The sequence below is a fragment of the Marmota monax genome, unplaced genomic scaffold (genome assembly GCF_021218885.2).
Source record: "Marmota monax isolate L192 unplaced genomic scaffold, Marmota_monax_Labrador192_F-V1.1 WCK01_AAM20220418_F8-fsc00001, whole genome shotgun sequence".
Classification (NCBI taxonomy): domain Eukaryota; kingdom Metazoa; phylum Chordata; class Mammalia; order Rodentia; family Sciuridae; genus Marmota; species Marmota monax.
In genome coordinates, this window is record NW_026693777.1 from 19362961 (window position 1) to 19382207 (window position 19247).

The 19247-nt window shown below is 35.3% G+C and overlaps 2 protein-coding genes across 18 annotated transcripts in view; both read right to left on the reverse strand.

Annotated features, from left to right (window-relative positions):
* The window catches only part of Gphn (gephyrin), a 602369-nt gene that overhangs the window by 34548 nt on the left and 548574 nt on the right, over nt 1-19247 (reverse strand). For all 17 annotated transcript variants that reach the window (XM_058584564.1, XM_058584567.1, XM_058584570.1 and 14 more), the window contains one exon: nt 16151-16272. In XM_058584564.1, coding sequence (XP_058440547.1) covers nt 16151-16272 — 122 coding nt within the window. The remainder of the gene's footprint in view (nt 1-16150; nt 16273-19247) is intronic.
* Nucleotides 4-16144, reverse strand: LOC124104217 (proline-rich protein 13-like). The gene has a single exon (XM_058584577.1). The coding sequence runs from the start codon at nt 14762-14764 to the stop codon at nt 14345-14347; it is 420 nt and encodes a 139-aa protein (XP_058440560.1). The 5' UTR covers nt 14765-16144; the 3' UTR covers nt 4-14344.

Here is a 19247-nt window from a genome sequence, read left to right on the forward strand (position 1 = left end):
GAAAAAATAAAGACAAATAAATTATTAATACACATTAGATATAGTGCCAACTTAAAACTGAACCACCTTATTCACTGAGTAGGCATTACCATGAGTACAGCAATAGATTTTGCATGAAGTGAAAATTAAAAGTGTCTCTGATCAATAGAAGAATTCGTCTTATTGTGGAAAAAGGATCTTGTAAATGTTGAAGTAGTGACTACTGGTGCTTTCACAGTGTTTTTGTCTCAGCAAGGCTGTCCAATGAGGGGAGCCAGTGTGGTGTTATAGGATGTCTAACAGTTTTGGATTGTCTAGGAATATCCTAGTTTCAGTGCTAAAAGTCACATGTCTTCGCAAATCCCAGGCAAACCAGGATAGTTAGTCATGCTAGATGTTGGAAAGATCCCATAAGTCTCATTAGAGGGAGTGACTTAAGTGAGCCCCTGAGAAATGGACTGGATTTTGATAAATGGGCAGGAATAGGAAAGGGCTTTGTATGCAAGAGGATCTGCGCTATCAAGAGCTGGAACAGTGATTAAATCTCTTCTGTTACCTAGGTTGATGTGGATGATGGTTTGACTAGAGTAACAGACTTGACTGGAAATGACTGGTTTAGACAGGGTAAGGTATGATTTTTTTTGGATTGTCTAGGAATATCCTCACATTCAAGAACAAGGAGTTCATCTAACAGGACATAGAGGGGGAATCCCTAGAAATATGAAGAGCCCATAGGTATTTATTGGGAAAAGAAAAGGTAGAGAGAAAAAAAAAAAGAAAAAGGATAAGGAAGGCAGAGGCTGTAATGAACTTTTCTGAGAGGATAAAAGTTCAGGATGAATCTTAGGGATTGATACTAAGCACATTCTTGACTGTCAGCAGAAAAGGCAAGTGCACCAGGCCCTTTGATGACATATATGAAAGGCCTGGGGAAAGAGATGAAAAAGATGAAGGTCCTCATTATTGCATGTTAAGAGGGTTGTAAAACATCCCTATCTTGGGATTCATGAAGTGAAAATAAACAAAATTAGAACTTAAGGAGGGACTGGATGGCAGAGCGCAGCTGAAAGGAACTGTTAAACTACTTTAAATCCAAATACAGTTCCTGGGCAATGTGACCTGAACCTAGAATTTCCCTTTAACTGATGGAGTATAGAAAAAGTGTCTTTGAGGACTACATGTTCAGTCTCTTGTTTTTCTGAGAACTTCTAAGATAGAGGAGATGGTATTTCCCTTTATATTACTTGACTTCTTTTCCCTTCTCCTCCATAGATATCTAACATGGTCATCTGAAAAGGAAATGATACTGGCTTCTGGTTTTCTAGTTTCTGCTTTTAGTCCCTCTTGAGGCTGAGCTGTATTTTTGCTCTTGAATTCCATCAGATAACTCTCTATCCTCCCATTATTTGAAGTCCCTCTTCTGTAAAGCTAACTTCAGCAGATTGTTATTTGAAATCAAGTGATCTCTAAATGAGACAGCATATGTTTTTCCAAATTTCTCATGACTGTGAAGCTTAATGTCCCTTCACTTTAATGCACAACTTAGTAAGAGAGGAAGAAGGAAAGTCAGGGACTACAGATGGTAAGAACTATAACAAGAATATCATTTTACTTTTTTATACAGGCATGAGAGAGGGGAGAAGAGGAACCTAATATCTATCAAATACACAACCTTCATAGACTTTATGAGATAAGCTAGTTGGTAGGTGGCATAGCACAGAGATTAGTACCATGGACTCTAGAGTCAGACTGCCTGAACTTGAATTCTGGCACCACTACTTGCTAGATGTCAAACCTTGGACAAGTTGATTACCTTCTCTTTGCCTCATTTTTCTCTAAGTAAAGTAGGGATAATAGAATTGTTATGAGGACTTAATAGCATAACATATATAAAGCACTTAGAATAGTACCTTGAGCAAATTAAGTTTTAAAGAAAGCATAGAGGTTGCCATTACTATTGCTGTCGAACTGACAGAAGTTGTTATGGTTTAGATATGAAGTATTCTCCAAAAGCTTAAGTGGAGACAATGCAAGAAAGTTTAGAGCTGAAATAATTGCATGACAGCCTTAACCTAATAAGTACATTAATCCACTGATAGGGATTAACTGGGTGATAACTGTAGGCAGGTAAGATGTGGATGGAGAAGGTAGGTCATTGGAAGAATGCCGTTGGGGTACATATTTTGTCTCTGGTGAGCAAAGCTTAGTCTCTCTGCTTACTGATTGTCATGTCCTGAGCAACTTTCCTCTTCCACATCCTTCTTCAGATGTTCTGCCTTACCTTGGGCACAGAGTACTGGAGTTGGTTATCTATGGACTGAGACCTCTGAAACTGTGAGTGCTAAATACACTTTTCCTCCTCTAGAATTTTGTCAGGTCTTCTCGTCATAGCAGCAAAAAAGCTGATTAAAACAGAAGTTAAGCACATGAACATACACAACAACCTGGAAAAATACAACTTTAGCACCTGGGCAGTTTTTATTCTGGAGAATACCTATGACTAACAGAAGAAAATCTTAGATTGGGATGTAAATATATTCACAGAATGTCATGTGGAAAGTCCAAAGGGCAAGATAGGCCACGTCGAGTTTGAATAGTTTCATTTACTACAGGGTATGAGTAAAATTTCCTTGTCCTTTAGATTGGCATGTCCAAGGGTATACTGGGATTGTTCTGGCTCTGGGAAGTAATCTCCCAAGAAGAAGGAACAAAAGTAAAAGTTTGAAAAATGGCTCACATAAGGTCCATCCTACCAATATAGGGACCCTTTCGAGTCATTCAGTTAATTGTTTATGCAACCACAAAATTACCCAGCTATTCCCTGAAAGTAAAATCTATGTATAAAATTAGAAACTTTAAAAAAATTCATGATATACATTTGAAATTAGCTGTTTGGGCAAATATCTAAGAAGAATCATACTGAATAATGGGTATATTGAAAGTATTTTTGAATCAAGTATTTTGAACATATTTCTCATTAATCCTTTTAATTTTGCTTTAGGGAAAAAGAAAGGCAAAATCAATATATTGTATGGAAGCACTATGTGATATACATATGATAGGTTCCTGATGCTCAGAGTTCTGGACTCCTTGCCTTTCTGGATCACATTATCATTGAATTGAGCCAAATGAATAAACAATGGAGTAAGTGGGGAAAGCACCATGTAGACTGTGGTTCGGGTGAGTGGCTAATGAATATTATCAACAAAATATGATTTTCTGCAGTTACAAAGAAACATTAACTAATTTCATCAAACTCAAAATATATAATTTATAACATCAATTCTATTAGGATTGCTGTAAAGCCAATAGAAACAAAGAAGCAATGATATGTATATCATCAGGGTACTAGTAGTCTTTGTAGGTGGATAAAGTATGGTTCTTTAGCTGATGATTAGAAATAAACATATTTTTCAGTGATTTCAAAAATTCATTATTTTCATATTATCCAGAAAGTTTTTTCCTATTTTATAAAACTGTGGAGTCATCAACTGTCCACATAAATTTTCTAATTTGCAGAAATAAATTAGAAGGGATTTTGTTCATAATCTTTACTATAATATACCATGTTTCAAAGAGTATGCTCAGTGCTACTTTCTACTCTGTGGCCAGTAGATTAATAAAGTCATTGACTCTGAAGTTGGAAAGGTTATCTTGTCCATCATCACAGCTGGGCCTTTTATTTGGATCCTGCTCTTCTCTGTTCTTATTTGTCCCTCTCTCTCACTCTACTTTCTGCTACATACTCTGGTGTTTGAGGATCTGGTCAAAAATCATGGGTGCTACAGATGCAGATCTGACAACACTTAAAATGATCTATAACTTCATTTATGTTGCATACTAGATCTTCACTTATTACCTCATAGTAAATCCATGAAGTAAACTGAGTATTATTATATCCATTTTATAGAAAAAGAAAGTGATATTCAGATAGGCAAAGTAGCATATTAAAATCTAGACAAAGCAGTAAGTGGCAGAACTGGCTAGAATCACAACCTCTACCTCCTCATGTTTGTTTTATTCCCTCCCTAATCAGAAGTGATTGTGCATTTTTTCCCCAGGCATATGATATGTAATAAAAGCAAGATTCTCATGAGACTGGACCCTTATGTAAGATACCTTTTACCACTTGTGATCCTCTTTACCACTGTGATGGCATGCATATGAGGTCCAAAGTGCCCTACCAGCTTCTTGAACCCTTAGGGTAAACAGGACTTTCAATAAAAAAAGGAAAACACTGTGAATATAAGAAGCCAAAACTGGAAGCTAGAAGAATAAGCACAACATTTAGTACAGCTCCTAATGAAATAAAAGCCTGGGAGAAGAGATAATTTAAGAACAGCAATAATTATAACAACACAAAAAACACTAATGGATATTCAATTTCAACATTAGAAGGGTGTTATAAAACAAACAAAAAAAATTCAAATTTAGTAGATAGAGGTGAGCATAGTCTCCATGGAAAACTCAATTAGTGGTCTAGAAGATCATGTGTTGTATCTCCAAGGATTGTATAAAAATACAAAAAGATGGAAGTCATACAGAAAATAATAAGAAACTTGGAGGACACAGCAAGAGACTGATATAAGACAAACAGGAATAAGGAGAAAAAGGAGGGGGGGGGAATAGGAAAATTTCATTTATTTGGAAAGAGCTGGACTTGAAGAATGAAAAGGTCTATAAGTCCAGGTAAGGACTGTGAAAAAATACAAATCTAAGCATGTTCTGATAAAATTTTGTAATTTTAAGAATAACTTTTAAATCTTAAAAAGCTGCCAGATAGAAAGATTGGTTAGTAACAAAGGAAAAATGATATTGGCCTTGGGCTTCTTATCTATAATATAAAAAAACTGGAAAATAGTAAATTAACATCAACATTTCTCTCAGAATAAAGGTGTACAACCCCCAAATACTGTACCCAGTCACACACCTTCACCAGTCAGGATAGAAGAATATTTGTTAAAATGCAAACATTCACATAACAAATCAAGTAATGTTCTAGAAAAGTGATTGTAAATAAAAAAGTCAATCAAAATAGAAATCCCAAGATAGGGGAAGATAGACGGAGAGAAAACAGTACTGAAATACACACAGAGACACATATTCACTCATTTATAAAAATATATAGCTAAATCTAAATGGATAATGATTGAATAAATTGGGTAGTTATAATTGTGTTTTAAATATGAATTCCTGAAGTTATAGAGATTTACTATAAAATAATACTTATAATAATACTCTAGAATTAAAAACATTCTAAAGCATTTATATAAAGCATTACTCAGAATTACCTAAAAGTTGAGAGATTGGGAGGAGATGGAATGTAAAAGTACTCTAATGTTACTGCCTAATTGATGCAGGGAGTGCACAAGAGAAATAAGTACATCTTGTGGGAGCGATATAGTCAGCACCTTGTTTTTATATAATAATGAATAAATATATATTTGATTATGAGTATCACTAATTGGAAGGGGAACATGAAGGGAATTAGAAGATATAGCATGACTTCCAAAATAATAAGGTGATAAAGGATAGCAAGTAGTGTCTGAGTCTAACCACAACAGAGGAAAGGAAAGTTAGAAATAATAAAGTTGCATAATTCATAATAAAAAGTAAGATAGAAGCAAAAAAAATAATGGGCACTATTTATAGCACATTTGGGTAAAGCAAAAAGAATTTTATGCTAGAGTTACAGTAATTTAAGGCAAATAAAAATTAGATTTTTTGTTTTAATCTCAAATCCCATTTTAATATGATTTATAAGGGACAGACTTAAGAAATAAAAGACTGAAAATAACAAGTAGGGCAAAAAGTCACGAGGCAAATGTTAATGAGTAAAAAACAGGAGTGCCAATGTTAATGTTAAAATGGATTTTAATGTCAAAAGAACAAAAAAGGATAAAGAGAGTCAACAAATTGTGATAAAAGGTAAATCTGTAAAGTATATCTGTCTTATAGGATGGTCTCATCTCATCTCATCTCGTTTAGGCTTGGTGACTAAACTGCCAAATCTTTGTACACTGTGGCCACTCTGTAAAGGTGTTGATTGAACCCTGAATTCAAGTCAACCTCTCTGTAGTAGCTTTGGGAATAAAGAGTAGTTAGTTATTACATTTGTAACAATATTGTAGAAAATACTGTCTGACCATGGAGCAGAAGATGCTACTTAACATTTACATAATCATGGTTTCTTCTTTGAGAAGATATTAATGCAAAACAGGACTGTGTATTAAAATATCTGAAAGGCTATCATGAAAAGGGTGAGTGAATTTATTTGGTATTGCTTCAAAGGGCAGAGTTAGGACTAATGGATGGAAGAAACAGGAAGAAAGACTTTGGCTCAGTGTCATGAAAAATCTTCCTTTCTAGATAGTCACCCAACAAGAGAATGTGCTGCCTCATGAGGAAATGCAATCTTTTCATTAAAAAACAAATTAAAACAAGGGCATGGGATATGGCTCAGTAGTTAAGTGCCCCTGAGTTCAATCCCTGGTACCAAACAAACAAACAAACAAACAAATAAATAAACAAACCTCAAAACAAAAACCTGATGGCTACCAGGAAGGGATTTTTCTTAATTTCTCTATTGAGTAAAGGCTGGACTAGTTGATAATAGAAGTTCCTTTTAATTTTAAGATATTGTAAGTCTATAGAAATAATAAAAGTTACATAAACACTATTCTCTTTGCACATCAAGACTGAAGCATTGAGGGATAAACTGATTTGAGCATTGCAATATGATACTATCTTTTAGATCAAACTCTTTTTTTTCTCACTTTGTGAACATTAGGGGCATTCCATTCCATTATTTGACTTAAGTGAAGGGGAAAAAAAATACAAGTATCTTTTTTTTCCTAAAGCCATGCCATTAATTTTCAACTTGGGAGATGGCTACCAACAAAAGTAAAAACATCCTTGGGCTGAGGTTGTGACTTAGCGGTAGAGTGCTCGCCTAGCACATGCGAGGCCCTGGGTTCGATCCTCAGCACCACATATAAATAAATAAAATAAAGGTATTGTGTCCAACTATAACTAAAAAAATATATATTTAAAAACAAAACAAAAGTAACAACCTTCCTAGAATTCTAAGTCAGTCCCCATGTCACAGAAGTATAAACTTAATAGTTAGAAAAAGAGAAAGGAGAAGTATATCTCAAAATAAATGTATCAGAGAATGAATGTGGCTTTCTCAAAACTATATGGACTAATCAGTTTCTGTGAAGGAAGAGTATAGTGTTTTAGAGACTATAGACCATTTTTTTTTTTTGCTTTGCAAATCAGCAAGTCTGATTGCATAGGGGGCCCTACTTCATTAAGAGTTTTTTGCTTTTTAAAATTTGAATCTGCCTTAAATGACTATAATCCTGATTCTGGCATATATTTCTTTTTGCTTTACTACTAGTCTGCTGCAAAATCCAAAACCAAGACAGAGCATTTACCCAAGTTTAGGATTTGTAAATTTCAGACAGCATATTCAGAATGCAAATGCATTTTTTATTTTAAAATATTTAATATAAACACACAGATGGACAACAGCTGCTAATTAGTTTTCTGTTTCATCTGTTACATCAACTGTAAGTTGTATCATTTTAAGATGAGTGACGATGACAGTTGAATGGTGAGAAAAATTCTAGGATTTGTAGATTAAGGAATGGTGAACCAGGAGCGGTGACACATCTGTAATTCCAGCTACTTGGGAGGCTGAGGCAGGAGGATCACATGTTTAAGGACAGCATCAGCAGTTTAGTGAGACCCTATCTCAAAATAATTACAAAGGGCTGGGGGTGAAGCTCAGTGGTAGAGCATCTTTGGGTCAATACCCAGTTCCAAAAAAAAAAAAAAAAAAAAGGAACAATGACAGTTAATCATTTGAAGATAACAAAAAAGCTTAGGATATATATTAATTCTTCAAAGGTCAAGGATAAATTCCTCAATTACAAAATTTTCTGTGTGTCTACTTCATGTATGGAATAAAACTATACTATATATAGTCATCATTTTGCCCTTCATCAATTCCGATAGATGTTCTTGTGCTAAAGAGTCATATAAAGAAAAAAAAGAGAATATGGTTCCAGTTTGAATTTTTAAAAAATATTTTTAAAATTTTTTATTTAAAAAACTTTTTTTTAATATTTATTTTTTAGGTGTATATGGACACAACACAGTACCTTTATTTTTATGTGGTGCTGAGGATCAAACCCAGGTCCCACCTGTGCTAGGGGAGCGCTCTACCGCTAAGCCACAATCCCAGCCCTCCAGTTTGAAAATTAACAAACTAGTGTAAACAACATTTGAAAAAAATTTTAAAAATGAATAAGCAAAAATAATATCATTAATTAAATTCAATTATATAAAAAATTAAAATGAAAATACAAATGGTGAGACAGAATGATCAGAATTGGTTTGGGACAATTAAGAAAGGCTTTCTTGAGGATATTACTTTTTATGAGGTGAGGGTAGGAAAATAATTTCTAGAGGTACAATAATACCTAGAGGTTATTATTAGAAGAAATGGAAATATCAACTATAATAGCATTTTTTTAAGGATTAAGAAAGGCAACTGTAATAGCCACTAAAAAAATCTTTCATAGTATGAAGAATCTCAACATTAAACATAAGTTTGTTAAGGTAGGAAGAATATTCTTTGTTAATCAAAAGAAAATGAGAGACGTTTGCTGACAAAGTGATCAGAAAATAAATCTATTATTTTGATTTAAAAATTAAAATTTTGCATTTTGAGCACAAAAGGGTGTTTATTCCATAAGGAAAGCAGGCAGTTATAAAGACCAATTGACCAATTAAATTAAAGTCTAATTTCTCTTTGATGATTAGAAAATTCCTTTAAGGACATTAGGAAATAAGCACTAAGAAGTTAGGACACATTTGGTTCAAAAATTGGAAATTGTAAAGTCCTGGGCTTTGCCCATGTAATCACCATACTGTTAAGTCTATCTTGGTAATTTCTGCTAAATGTGCTAGTTTTGTAAGAACTCAATTTGCTATCTCAGTACTTGTTAATCTTCTACTTCATGCTTTAATGTGAAGAGGCAGCTTCACAAATTGGCAACGTTGAGAGCAAGCAATTCAAATTCAGAACACAAGACTATAACAGAGGCAAGCAAACCAAGAATGATTTGAGTGGGGCAGGCTTTTGTTTTTCAGAAGGGGGACCCTTTTTTAAAATTTCCCAGTTCTTTAGGTCTTGAAAGGCTACAAGGTCCAAGTCAGCATTTGGTAAGCTGTATCAAAGCTGAAGTAGAAACACAACTCAATCGTCACAGTTTTAGGAATGATTTAAACTCAATTAATGCTGAATTTTATTTTTAAAAAAGTTCCTCAAGTGGATTCTGTATATTTGGAGCATGATTACCACTTGTTACATTAAAGAGGTAAATGTGTAAGATTTAAGCCCGAGAGAAGCTCCCCAATATTTAAAATAGCCTTCTAAATCCATTTTAATTTACACTTCTTTCTTTCCCCTAAGATTCAGAAATATAAAACAAGTCATCCCAGTCACAAAACTTTTGCGTTGTGCAATTTTCAGGGATTCATTTTGTTCAGTTCAGAGACACCCAGATGGCAGAAACAGAGTATTAGAAAGAAGCTGCTGTTGGAAAAGACAAGGAGACAGTCCTATCCCTGTTTAAAATAAATCCCATTATCATGACAACTGAGGACTTATTACCATTACAACTCCTGCCATAGGTTCAAATTTTAAAATGACCAATGGGAGTAAAATGGCAGTATTCTAATTAGGTTTTCTAAAGTAAACAATGGGGGGAACTGGAAAGTATTCTAATCAGGTATCATCTGGCAGCCAATGAGAGAAAATGGGGTGAGGTCTTTAATATGATCTGTATAGGGAAGAGAATGCCGCATAGTTCAGGATACAAGACCCAGATTTCCAAACATTGAGGTTTTGAGCCTCTCTATTTTGCTGGCCCAATCTGCTTTACCTAACAGAGTGCTGTCTTCACCTTCAAGCCTATATAGAAGGGCTCAGGAGGCTGGGGTAGGAGGATCTTGAGTCAAAGCCAGGCTCAGCAACTAGGAGGCATTAGGCAACTCAGTGAGACCTTGTCTCTAAATATAATACAAAATAGGGCTGAGGATGTGGCTCAGTGGTTGAGTGCCCCTGAATTTAATCCCTGTTACCAAAACCAAAACCAAAACCCAAAACCCAAAACCCAAAAATAATCAGAGATGCACATATGTCCAAATGACCAATATCTTGAGTAAATTCTGGCCTCACTCTATTAGCTGGCACATATAGTACTCTGTACTTATATATTTATCCAAACTTCCTCCTTTGTGTCTTAGACTCTTGCCCCTGTAATAGCTCATGCTGCCTAGAAGGACAAAAAGGAGGCTAGTAGGTTACTGAACCAGTCACAGGAAAAAGAAAACTAGGACATCCATGATCCCATATTCAAGGCAGCTAGAAATGGGTTGGCCAGTGAAAGAATATAAACTCACAAAAATCTGTGACAATTTGGAATATCTGTGCTTGACTAGTTTCACATTCAGGGTAGGGACATAAGATTTGGGAGTCCTTGGCATAAAGAAACAGAAGGACAGAAAATTAATGGTGAGCCATGGGAAGAGTTATTTTTAGGGAATAAGCATAGGAAGAATTATTTAAAAGTCAAAAGAAACAGACTGCAAATGGAGAATAAAGATGAGGAAAGAATGTTGCTAGAGGGGGATATAAAAATTGTGGCAAGAGGCCTAATAGCTGGTTTTGTGGGCATTTAGTTTGTGTTTATAGATTCCATTTCAACAAAGTATTGTTATTCAGATGAAGATAAATCAAAGCTGACATCATTCTGTGGTAAAAGTCACAATTTCTGTTAATTTAATCTTTCTTTTTTATTGGTGGGGACTGAACTCAGGGGCACTTAACCACTGGGCCACTCCCCAGCTTTTTCTTGTATTTTATTTAGAGACAGGGTCTTGCAGAGTTCCTCAAGGCCTTGCTAAGTTGTGGAGGCGGGTTTTGAACTTGTGATCCTCCTGCCCCAGCTTCCTGAGCTGTCAGGTTTACAGGCATGCCCCACCAGGCCCTGGCTAATCTTTTTATTTTTAATTTTACTTTCAAATATGATATTAAGTGCTGGGGAACTTTCTAAAATATTTTTACTATTAGGCTATAATTTCTTAGTGGTAGGATCTATGTTTATTTATTTCAACTTTGTATCTTCAATATGAGTTGGCTTAGAATTCATGGTAAACACATGATTGAATTTATTATATCTTTGCTTCTTCCTGCAATCAATGGATCAGCAGTTTGGTATCAACTGGAAGCATGTTAGAAATGCAAAATCTTAACCCATCACAGATTTGTGAATCACAATCATCATTTTCAATAAGATCTCCAGGTGATTCTCAGAGGAATCAGTACTTACTGGTGACTGAAAAAACAGTGAATAAATAAATTGTATTGGTCTTATTTCCAGTCCCCTTCATCATAGCTCATGTGATACATCTCAGTTCAATTATCTTTCTAAAATAATCATTTATTATGTCATTTTTGCTAAAAAAAAAAAAGCTTCAATTTTGACAGAATTGGATAGTTCTGCCTGGATTGCAAAGCCTTTCAAAATATGGCCTCAAATTTTTAGTATATTTACCTGCATTATCCTTCTACTAGAACTTCCTGTTCTAATCATTTGAACTGATCTGAGTAGATACTTATTTCTTCTTCTTTATATTTATTTGGTTCTACTTATCTATTTTTGATCATTCAGTGTTCCCTATTTGGATTAACACCTCATCTTTTCCCATCTAAATCTCACTCATTCTTCTAATTATAGCTAAAATTGCACCTTCATAAAAACCTCTGACCACTCCAGCCCATAGTGCTACTACTCTTCTGACATATAATATCTTGGCTTCATGATGATAGCAGAGAATTGTGGACTGTTAGTCTCAAGAAATTTAGATTCCATTTCTACCTCTGCCACTAACTAGCTGTATAATGCTGAGTAAGTTATTTAACATCTCTGAATTCCAAAATTTGCCTTTTTAAAGAAAGGAACTAGGAATCCCAACAGTATTATGTTCCATATAGTGTGTGAAAATGTAATTTGGGGAATGTATTTTAATATACACTTAATATTTGTAAATGAATGCTTTTCAGATACAGTTGTTAACTCTCAGGTATCTGAAGTACCACTTCTATAATTTTACTATACTAATAAATTATCCTCTTCTTAGATAAAAGGTCCAATAAATGAAGACAAATTTTAAGCCAACTTAATCTAAATATGTAATGGCTTACTCTTCTACTTCACATTGTCAAAATTATGGTAGGTTTAGATAAGACCAAGAACTGAGAGACTGAATCATATAGAATTTAAAAACCAGATTCTATCCTTTTTATATGACAAGAAGAGAACTGTCACTCTCTACCCATATGTGTGATAACTTAGACAGGGTTCTGTGCTTGCTGACATTCTTGAGTAATTTCTCTTCCTTGCTTTAAACACAGAGCAGAGTTTCTCCTATGACCCTGCTTTGTGTTCCTGCAGAGTTTCCTGCAGAAGCTTATATATAACATTTGCATTCATTAGCAAAAGGCTATGAGAAAGAATGAAGTGAGAGCCAACCTACACAGAATATCAAAAGGCTGTAGGAGAAATGTACTTGTTTTCCTTGCTAAAGTCCTAGCGCAAATTTCCATTAAAATAGTTATAAATTCTTTTCTCCCACATTCTACCTCTGCATTCTAAACCATTCACCTTGGATCTCTAAGAGTAACAAACCTAAATTTGCATGTTGCTTAAAAAAAAAAACAAACCAAAAAATTGTTCTCAGTTTGATATAAAGCACTGCTATCAAATAAAAGGGTAAACAGTAGAGACTGGCACATTTCTTGAATTGTCTATACCTGCTTATAGTTTGTTGTTGTTTACGGCTATACTGAAGGTACATTTTGGAGTTAAACGTAACAGCAACATTAATTATTAGGAAATGTTCATAATAAATCAACAGTTTGGATTCCAAACAATTAAATATTATCATACCAAAATAAGAACCTTTCAATGGTGTTTGGCCTTTATAGAAAAATGTCAATATAATACAGTAACTTTAAAAAAAACCCAAAAGTCTAACAATAGAATTAAGAATGGACAGAATTATAGTCCAGAGCAGTTTAGGGCTAAGAAGAAAAAGAAAGCTTCTTTTATCTTAGAATATTTCTTAGAGCTTATTAATGCACTGGAGGCAGGGCTAGCACCATCGTTGGTTGGAAAACAACTGTACTAAATCTAGTGAGTTTGTTTTCTACAGTTTGGGGCCTGCTTGCCTTATTTCTTTCTGGCTTTTAAAACTCTTAGATTCATCTTGTCTCTTTTCAGAAGTTGATTTTTGTGTTCTTTAAAGCTATGTCTGCATCAGGATAAGTTCTAGGTGCTTGAAATTTATGTAAAAGAACAGACTAATTCCCTTTCCTTGTAGTAGGTCTTTTCTACTATTTTCCTAGGACTACCGACCCTGATACTGCGTAACTTGTACACTGTATGGGTTCTGAGTTGGCTGGTGGACTTCTTCAGAACTAAAAATCCAGGTAAATAACAAATGGCAAAGATTTAATAATAACTCTTATTATTATAAGTGTTGTGTTAGTAGTGGGATGCTCAGAAAGCAGACTTGCTTTTGATCACATGTGAGACACCACTAAAGAGTCATAGAAATATTTGGGAAATTTACAAGAGGGCTGAATTAATTTGGTAGGTGGGGATAATATACTCTTTTTTTTTTTTTCCAGGAGAAATAGTTTTATTTGGACCCAGAGTTGAAGAATGAGAGTAGGACCTGAGATAGCATATTGAGTTAAGGAGTAGAGATTAGCTTACAAAAGGGCAGTCGGAGATCATCAGCCAAGTGGACTCTACTTCCCAGCAGCCTTGCTGTTAGTACAATCAATAAAAGGACTGCTGGGAAATATATTTGCCACTAAATCACCCCAGTGTGCCATCATTACAAAAATGTACAGTTTTTTCATCATAGTGAAATTTCCACAAACCCACCTTTTAAAATGAAATTTTAAAAGATCACATTTTACAGAATTTATACTTGTCTTCAGCATTTAGCTCAGAGGTCTCACCATCTTCAAAAAAGCAGCTTCCCTGCTAAACTTTTCAGCTATAAAATCTATTAAGCAGTGAGAAGGCTGCCTTTGCTAGCCCATTGCAATTCTCTTCCCATTTTCCCTAGCTAGTCAGGACTGAACAGCAGGGTAAGGCTCAGGTGGGGACCGGATGGAGGGGCACAAGGGCTAAATTCTCCCAGTACAACACGGCAGCTGTAGCTTGATGGGACAGCAGAACTGGTGAGACTTGAGGGGAGGGTCCAGGCCCTGTATTCAGTCAGAGTCACGGCTGGAAGAGGAGGAATGCTTGCCATGCTTGTGGTGTTTGTGCATCTTTTTATGATCTTCCTTCATTTTCTTCCGAATCTTCTTGTCCATTATCATTCCTGGGCCTATCATGCCAGGAGCCATGGGGTTCACAGGAGGCATACCAGGGGCAGGTGGTGGGTATGGAGGAGGATAGTGACCTGAGGGTTGATGTCCTGGATATCCTGGTTGTGGAACAGGATAAGGGGAAACATTTGGAGGAAGACATGGCATCCCCTGGGGAAGACCTGGGGGACAGGGACCAGGAGGAAAAGCTGGATTGACAGGTGGTGGATATGGTGGATACCCAGGATTGGAACCTCCAGGGTACTCCAAGTTGGGGGGATGTGGATTTGGCCCTGGGTGCCCGGCACTGGGATTCCACATATTCAGGTGTTTCCCCAAGCCTTCCCACAGTCGCCTGGGCTTGATCCATCCTCCTCCAGTCTCAGCTCTCACTTCCTGGTTACTCCCATACCATGCTTTGGCATCCGCCTCTATTATCCGTTATAATATACTCTTAAATATGGGCAATTATAGTCACTCTGCTTTTGTTTGTATTTTCAGTAGGTGGAGTTGGGAGAAACTTGTGTTACTCAAGGATTCAAAACTCAATATAAAAATCCTACAAAGCTATTATACTTAAATTTTAAAAAAATTAATAATGAAAAATTTGACCATCTCTTTTACTCTTCTCACCTGTGTTTTTCATGTATTTCTTGAAACCAGTGAAAGTGTAAATAGGAATAACACTATCATTAGTAGTTCTGATAGGTAACAGACAGTCACGAGTAGTGGGAACATGAAGTTAAAGGAATAATTCTATAAAGTGGACCTTCTGTGTTGACTCCTTCACGCTTGCTTGCTTATTTATGGTAATGGAGATTGAACCCAGTGGTGCTTTACCGCTAAGCTACATCTCCAGCCCTTTTTTATTTTTGAGACAGGGTCTCAATATGATGCTACGGCCTTGCTAAATTGCTGAGATCACAGGCATGGGCTACCACACATTTGTCTGCAGGAGAAATGCAGCTCTGAAATGCTGATAGGTTATCCTGAAGAGGGGGACTTTTGTGACTCTATACAGACTAGATTCCAGAACTCAGGGACAAAAGGATAATTCCCCTTAACTATAAAAATTTGTCAGAATAGGTTCCAGTTAGAACATGTATGCATGGGCTAATGTGACCCAGAGTTGTCTTGGATCTTTGCCATGGACAGTGGGGGCTTGAAACTCTGATGCAATCCCATTGTCAGTCAAAAGTCAGAGAATGGATCTGGGTGAGACTCTGGAAACTTACTTGGGATTCCCAATAAAATTGGAGAGAAGAAAGAGCATGCAATCCTTCTTTTCTCTGAAAGAATCTACTCTCTTGGGAGTATCCCCTTTTTACTTTTCCTATTCTTTCTAAAAAACTCATTCCTGCTACTCTGAGCCACTTTCTGGAGTGATGGCAAGAACCAGTAAGATGAAACTTTATAGCTGCCTTGGATCAGTTGGCAGGTCCTGGCATAAAGCAAACACTATAAAAAAAAATCTCTGTACACCTAATACATCCATAGCAAAGTAAAATATTACAATAACATTCCAAGAAAATGTCTATTCTCAAAGTACATAAACACCTCTATAATTCTTTAGCCTCTGAAGAATGTGATCAGTGAAAAATTATGGTATTAGATTTTTCTCTTTGGCAGCAATTCCAACTAGTTAGTGTTTTAAAGTTAAATTTGTAGTAACAATAACAACTTTTCAAAATAAAATACAATACTTACTTGTCTCCAACAATTCCCAAGTTGATTGTGGGGTAACCATGTTCCTGAATTGTTGCTAGGAGGGTTGAACGATTGCTGTCTCTAATCTTTCCTGGTAAGAGGTCATCTTCAGGATTTAGCAGCTAAAAGCCAAAAAAACACCACTAATTATTTTCTTAGAATAATGTTGCCTATTTCTAATGGCAAAATAAACAGAACCAAACAAAACAAGAGCCCCAGATGTACTAAGCATAGTTCGGCACTCCTAACATCTATAACAGTATCTGGCATCATACGTTCAAAGGATCTTTGGAAAAATATTCAAGTAAAGGAGAATGAGAAAATGTTCTTAAAGAATTTAAAACAACAACAACAACTGCAACAACAGAGATTTCCACTGTGTTGAACAGCAGATCAAATATCACACCATCTTTGGCTACAATTTGACAATAATGTTTTGGAGATACTGGGCCTTCCTAGTAATTAGTCCAAAAACAAAAAACAATGATCTTTTGTCCTCCCAAAATTATTTTCCAACATATCTCTCAATGAGAACATCTGAATGTGTGACATTATATTCAAAAGTTTGAAGAGAATGATCATTTTTTTCAAAATTTTTTTCTTTTTTCTGAAGTGGGATCAACAGTAATAAAGAAATTAGACCTTTCTAAAGGAGGCAGATGTCTCGTCTCTGAGACAAACTTAAGTAATACTTAGCTCACATTCATAATTCTGTTACTCTGAATTTAGTTGATCTTTAGATATTTAATATCTATTATTAGTATGTCTTGGAGAAAATCAGAAAATGCTATTCTATGGTATGAAGTTCCAATAAGATAGAGCGTATAATAGGAGGAGCTTTGGATTCAGACCCAAACTCTTTTTTCTTAATTTTCTCATTTGTAAAATAATTATAACAACTATCTTCATGGTACGTCTTAGCACTGAGATAATGAGTACTCAGTTTTTTTGCAGATAAATATACAATAAATGTGTTTCTTTTTCCTTCTTTATGATATATGATGTTGAAAGGGCTCTATTTTCTTCCTAGTTGTTCTTATACTGTTATTCTTAGATGCACATACACATGGAATTAGTTTACAATGTGAACATAGACTATTAGATTATAAAGTACTTAAGAAAGGGAGTCCTTAACGCAGAGACACACACAAAATATAACTTTAACATTAGGTATAAAATACACTTTGACTTCAGAAAGGTAGAATGTTTTCTCTGATATGCGGAAGGTACATCAAAATAAAGAGTGGTAGGGTTAAAAAAGGGGGAGAGAGGGGGGAGAGAAAGGGAGAGAAAGGGGAGAGGGAATTTTATCAAAATAGAGTAAAGATCAGTAGAGTAGGCAAAGGGGATTGAGGAGGATGAAAAAGGGACAGGAAAAGGGAAGAACAGTGGAATGAATTTGACCAAATTTTCATATGTGCAAGAGTGGATGTGGCATGGTGGGTCCCAGAATCAGGTGTATCCAAAGGACAGTAATTTTTTTTAAAAGTATGTATTTTAAAAATGTAAATAGATTGAAGAGAGATCAATCAATGGATGGAGGAAGGGGAATGGGATGGAGCAGTGGCAGATGAGGGAGTGCTGGGGACTGAATTTGAGCAGGTTGTGTTCCATGCTTTTGTGATAGTATCAGGGTGTATCCTAGTGTTGTATATAACTAAAAACAACCAATTAAAAGAGACACTTTAATTTCAGAAATGTCACAAGGTTTAAAAAAAGTATTGTTTTTCTTTTTGTGATGTGGAGAATTAAACCCAGGGCCTTACCTAAGCATGTAGTCTACTGTTAAGCTGCATCTCCAGCCTAAAAAGTACTTCTTTGAAGTGAGAAAATCTGAAATATTTATTTAGGAGGTCGAAGGCAAGCCTACACACCCCAGAAGCTTAAGATAGTCATACGGCCGATACCTAGGGCTTCATATAGCAGTTCTCTTAAAACAGTAACTGCAAGCCCCTTTCATCTTTATTCTGACTCAGTGATACTATGGGGTCAGACTTCTGGCTTTATGTTGCAAAAGTAGCTTTGTAGTCACCTGTCCCCTTATATAGATTAAAGAAAAACTATGAGTATCTCGGGTAGAATCACCTGAAATTCTCCCCTTTAAAAACTAAGCTGATTTAACTTAATCACATGCTTTGTGACACTGCAACCCACTTTCATCCTTGGTCATGGGTAGGCAGTGCTTGAAAAGTTGCTACGCTAATATAGATTAATTTTATGATCTTAGTTAACATATTATTGAAGTCACTCTAATTTTAAAAAGTCAAGGCTTGTATGTCTTTAACTTGTATGGTTACATTTTTTTCCTTTCCCTCACAGCAGGGTACTTATTACCAATTAAGTAAGATTCTCTCCATATTGGGGTGTTTTCTTTGCATTCATATTCATTTCTCATTTTGCTGCAGTTCCAGAAATAACAGAAGAATTAGAGATCATTAGAGGATGAGTTATATGTCTGAAAAGTTCACCTAATAATAGTTGGTTAAATGAGGGTGTGGAATTTACAGTATATTTTAAGTTATTTTTAAAGAAAACACAAAGAATTAAATAGAAGATTCTAAAGCTAAATATACTAGGAAAAACTCACAACTTTCCTGTTTATAACTAAAACTTATTTTCTCTTATACTTCTAGTCATTTTGGAAATGATACCTAACATTTATTATAGTTAAAATACAAAAGAGAAAGAAAAATAAAACAAAAACAAAACCCCCTCAACATCTCCATTTTCTATCTACAACATATTAAATTTCAATTTTCTTCTTTTTTTGGCATTGTAACTGGTGCCATTACCTTCCCAGCTTTCAAATATTCAATTTTGAACCCTTTCCTCTCTTTATAGTCTACTTTCTTCCCAAAGGCCTTGATTATTAAGATTCTAATCTATTTCCTCCTTATCCCTACATTTTTCATTCCTCCAAATTCCACAGTAACAGCCTAAGTCCCCTGTTCCAAGCATTCATTATATTATGTATGAATTTTTGTGAAAGCCTTATAATTGGCTGCCTTACTTACAAATACTTTCCTTTTGAGAAATAAATCAGACATCAACTTGCAAAACCATACTGTTACTTGCATAACAGATGTTTGTACCAAAC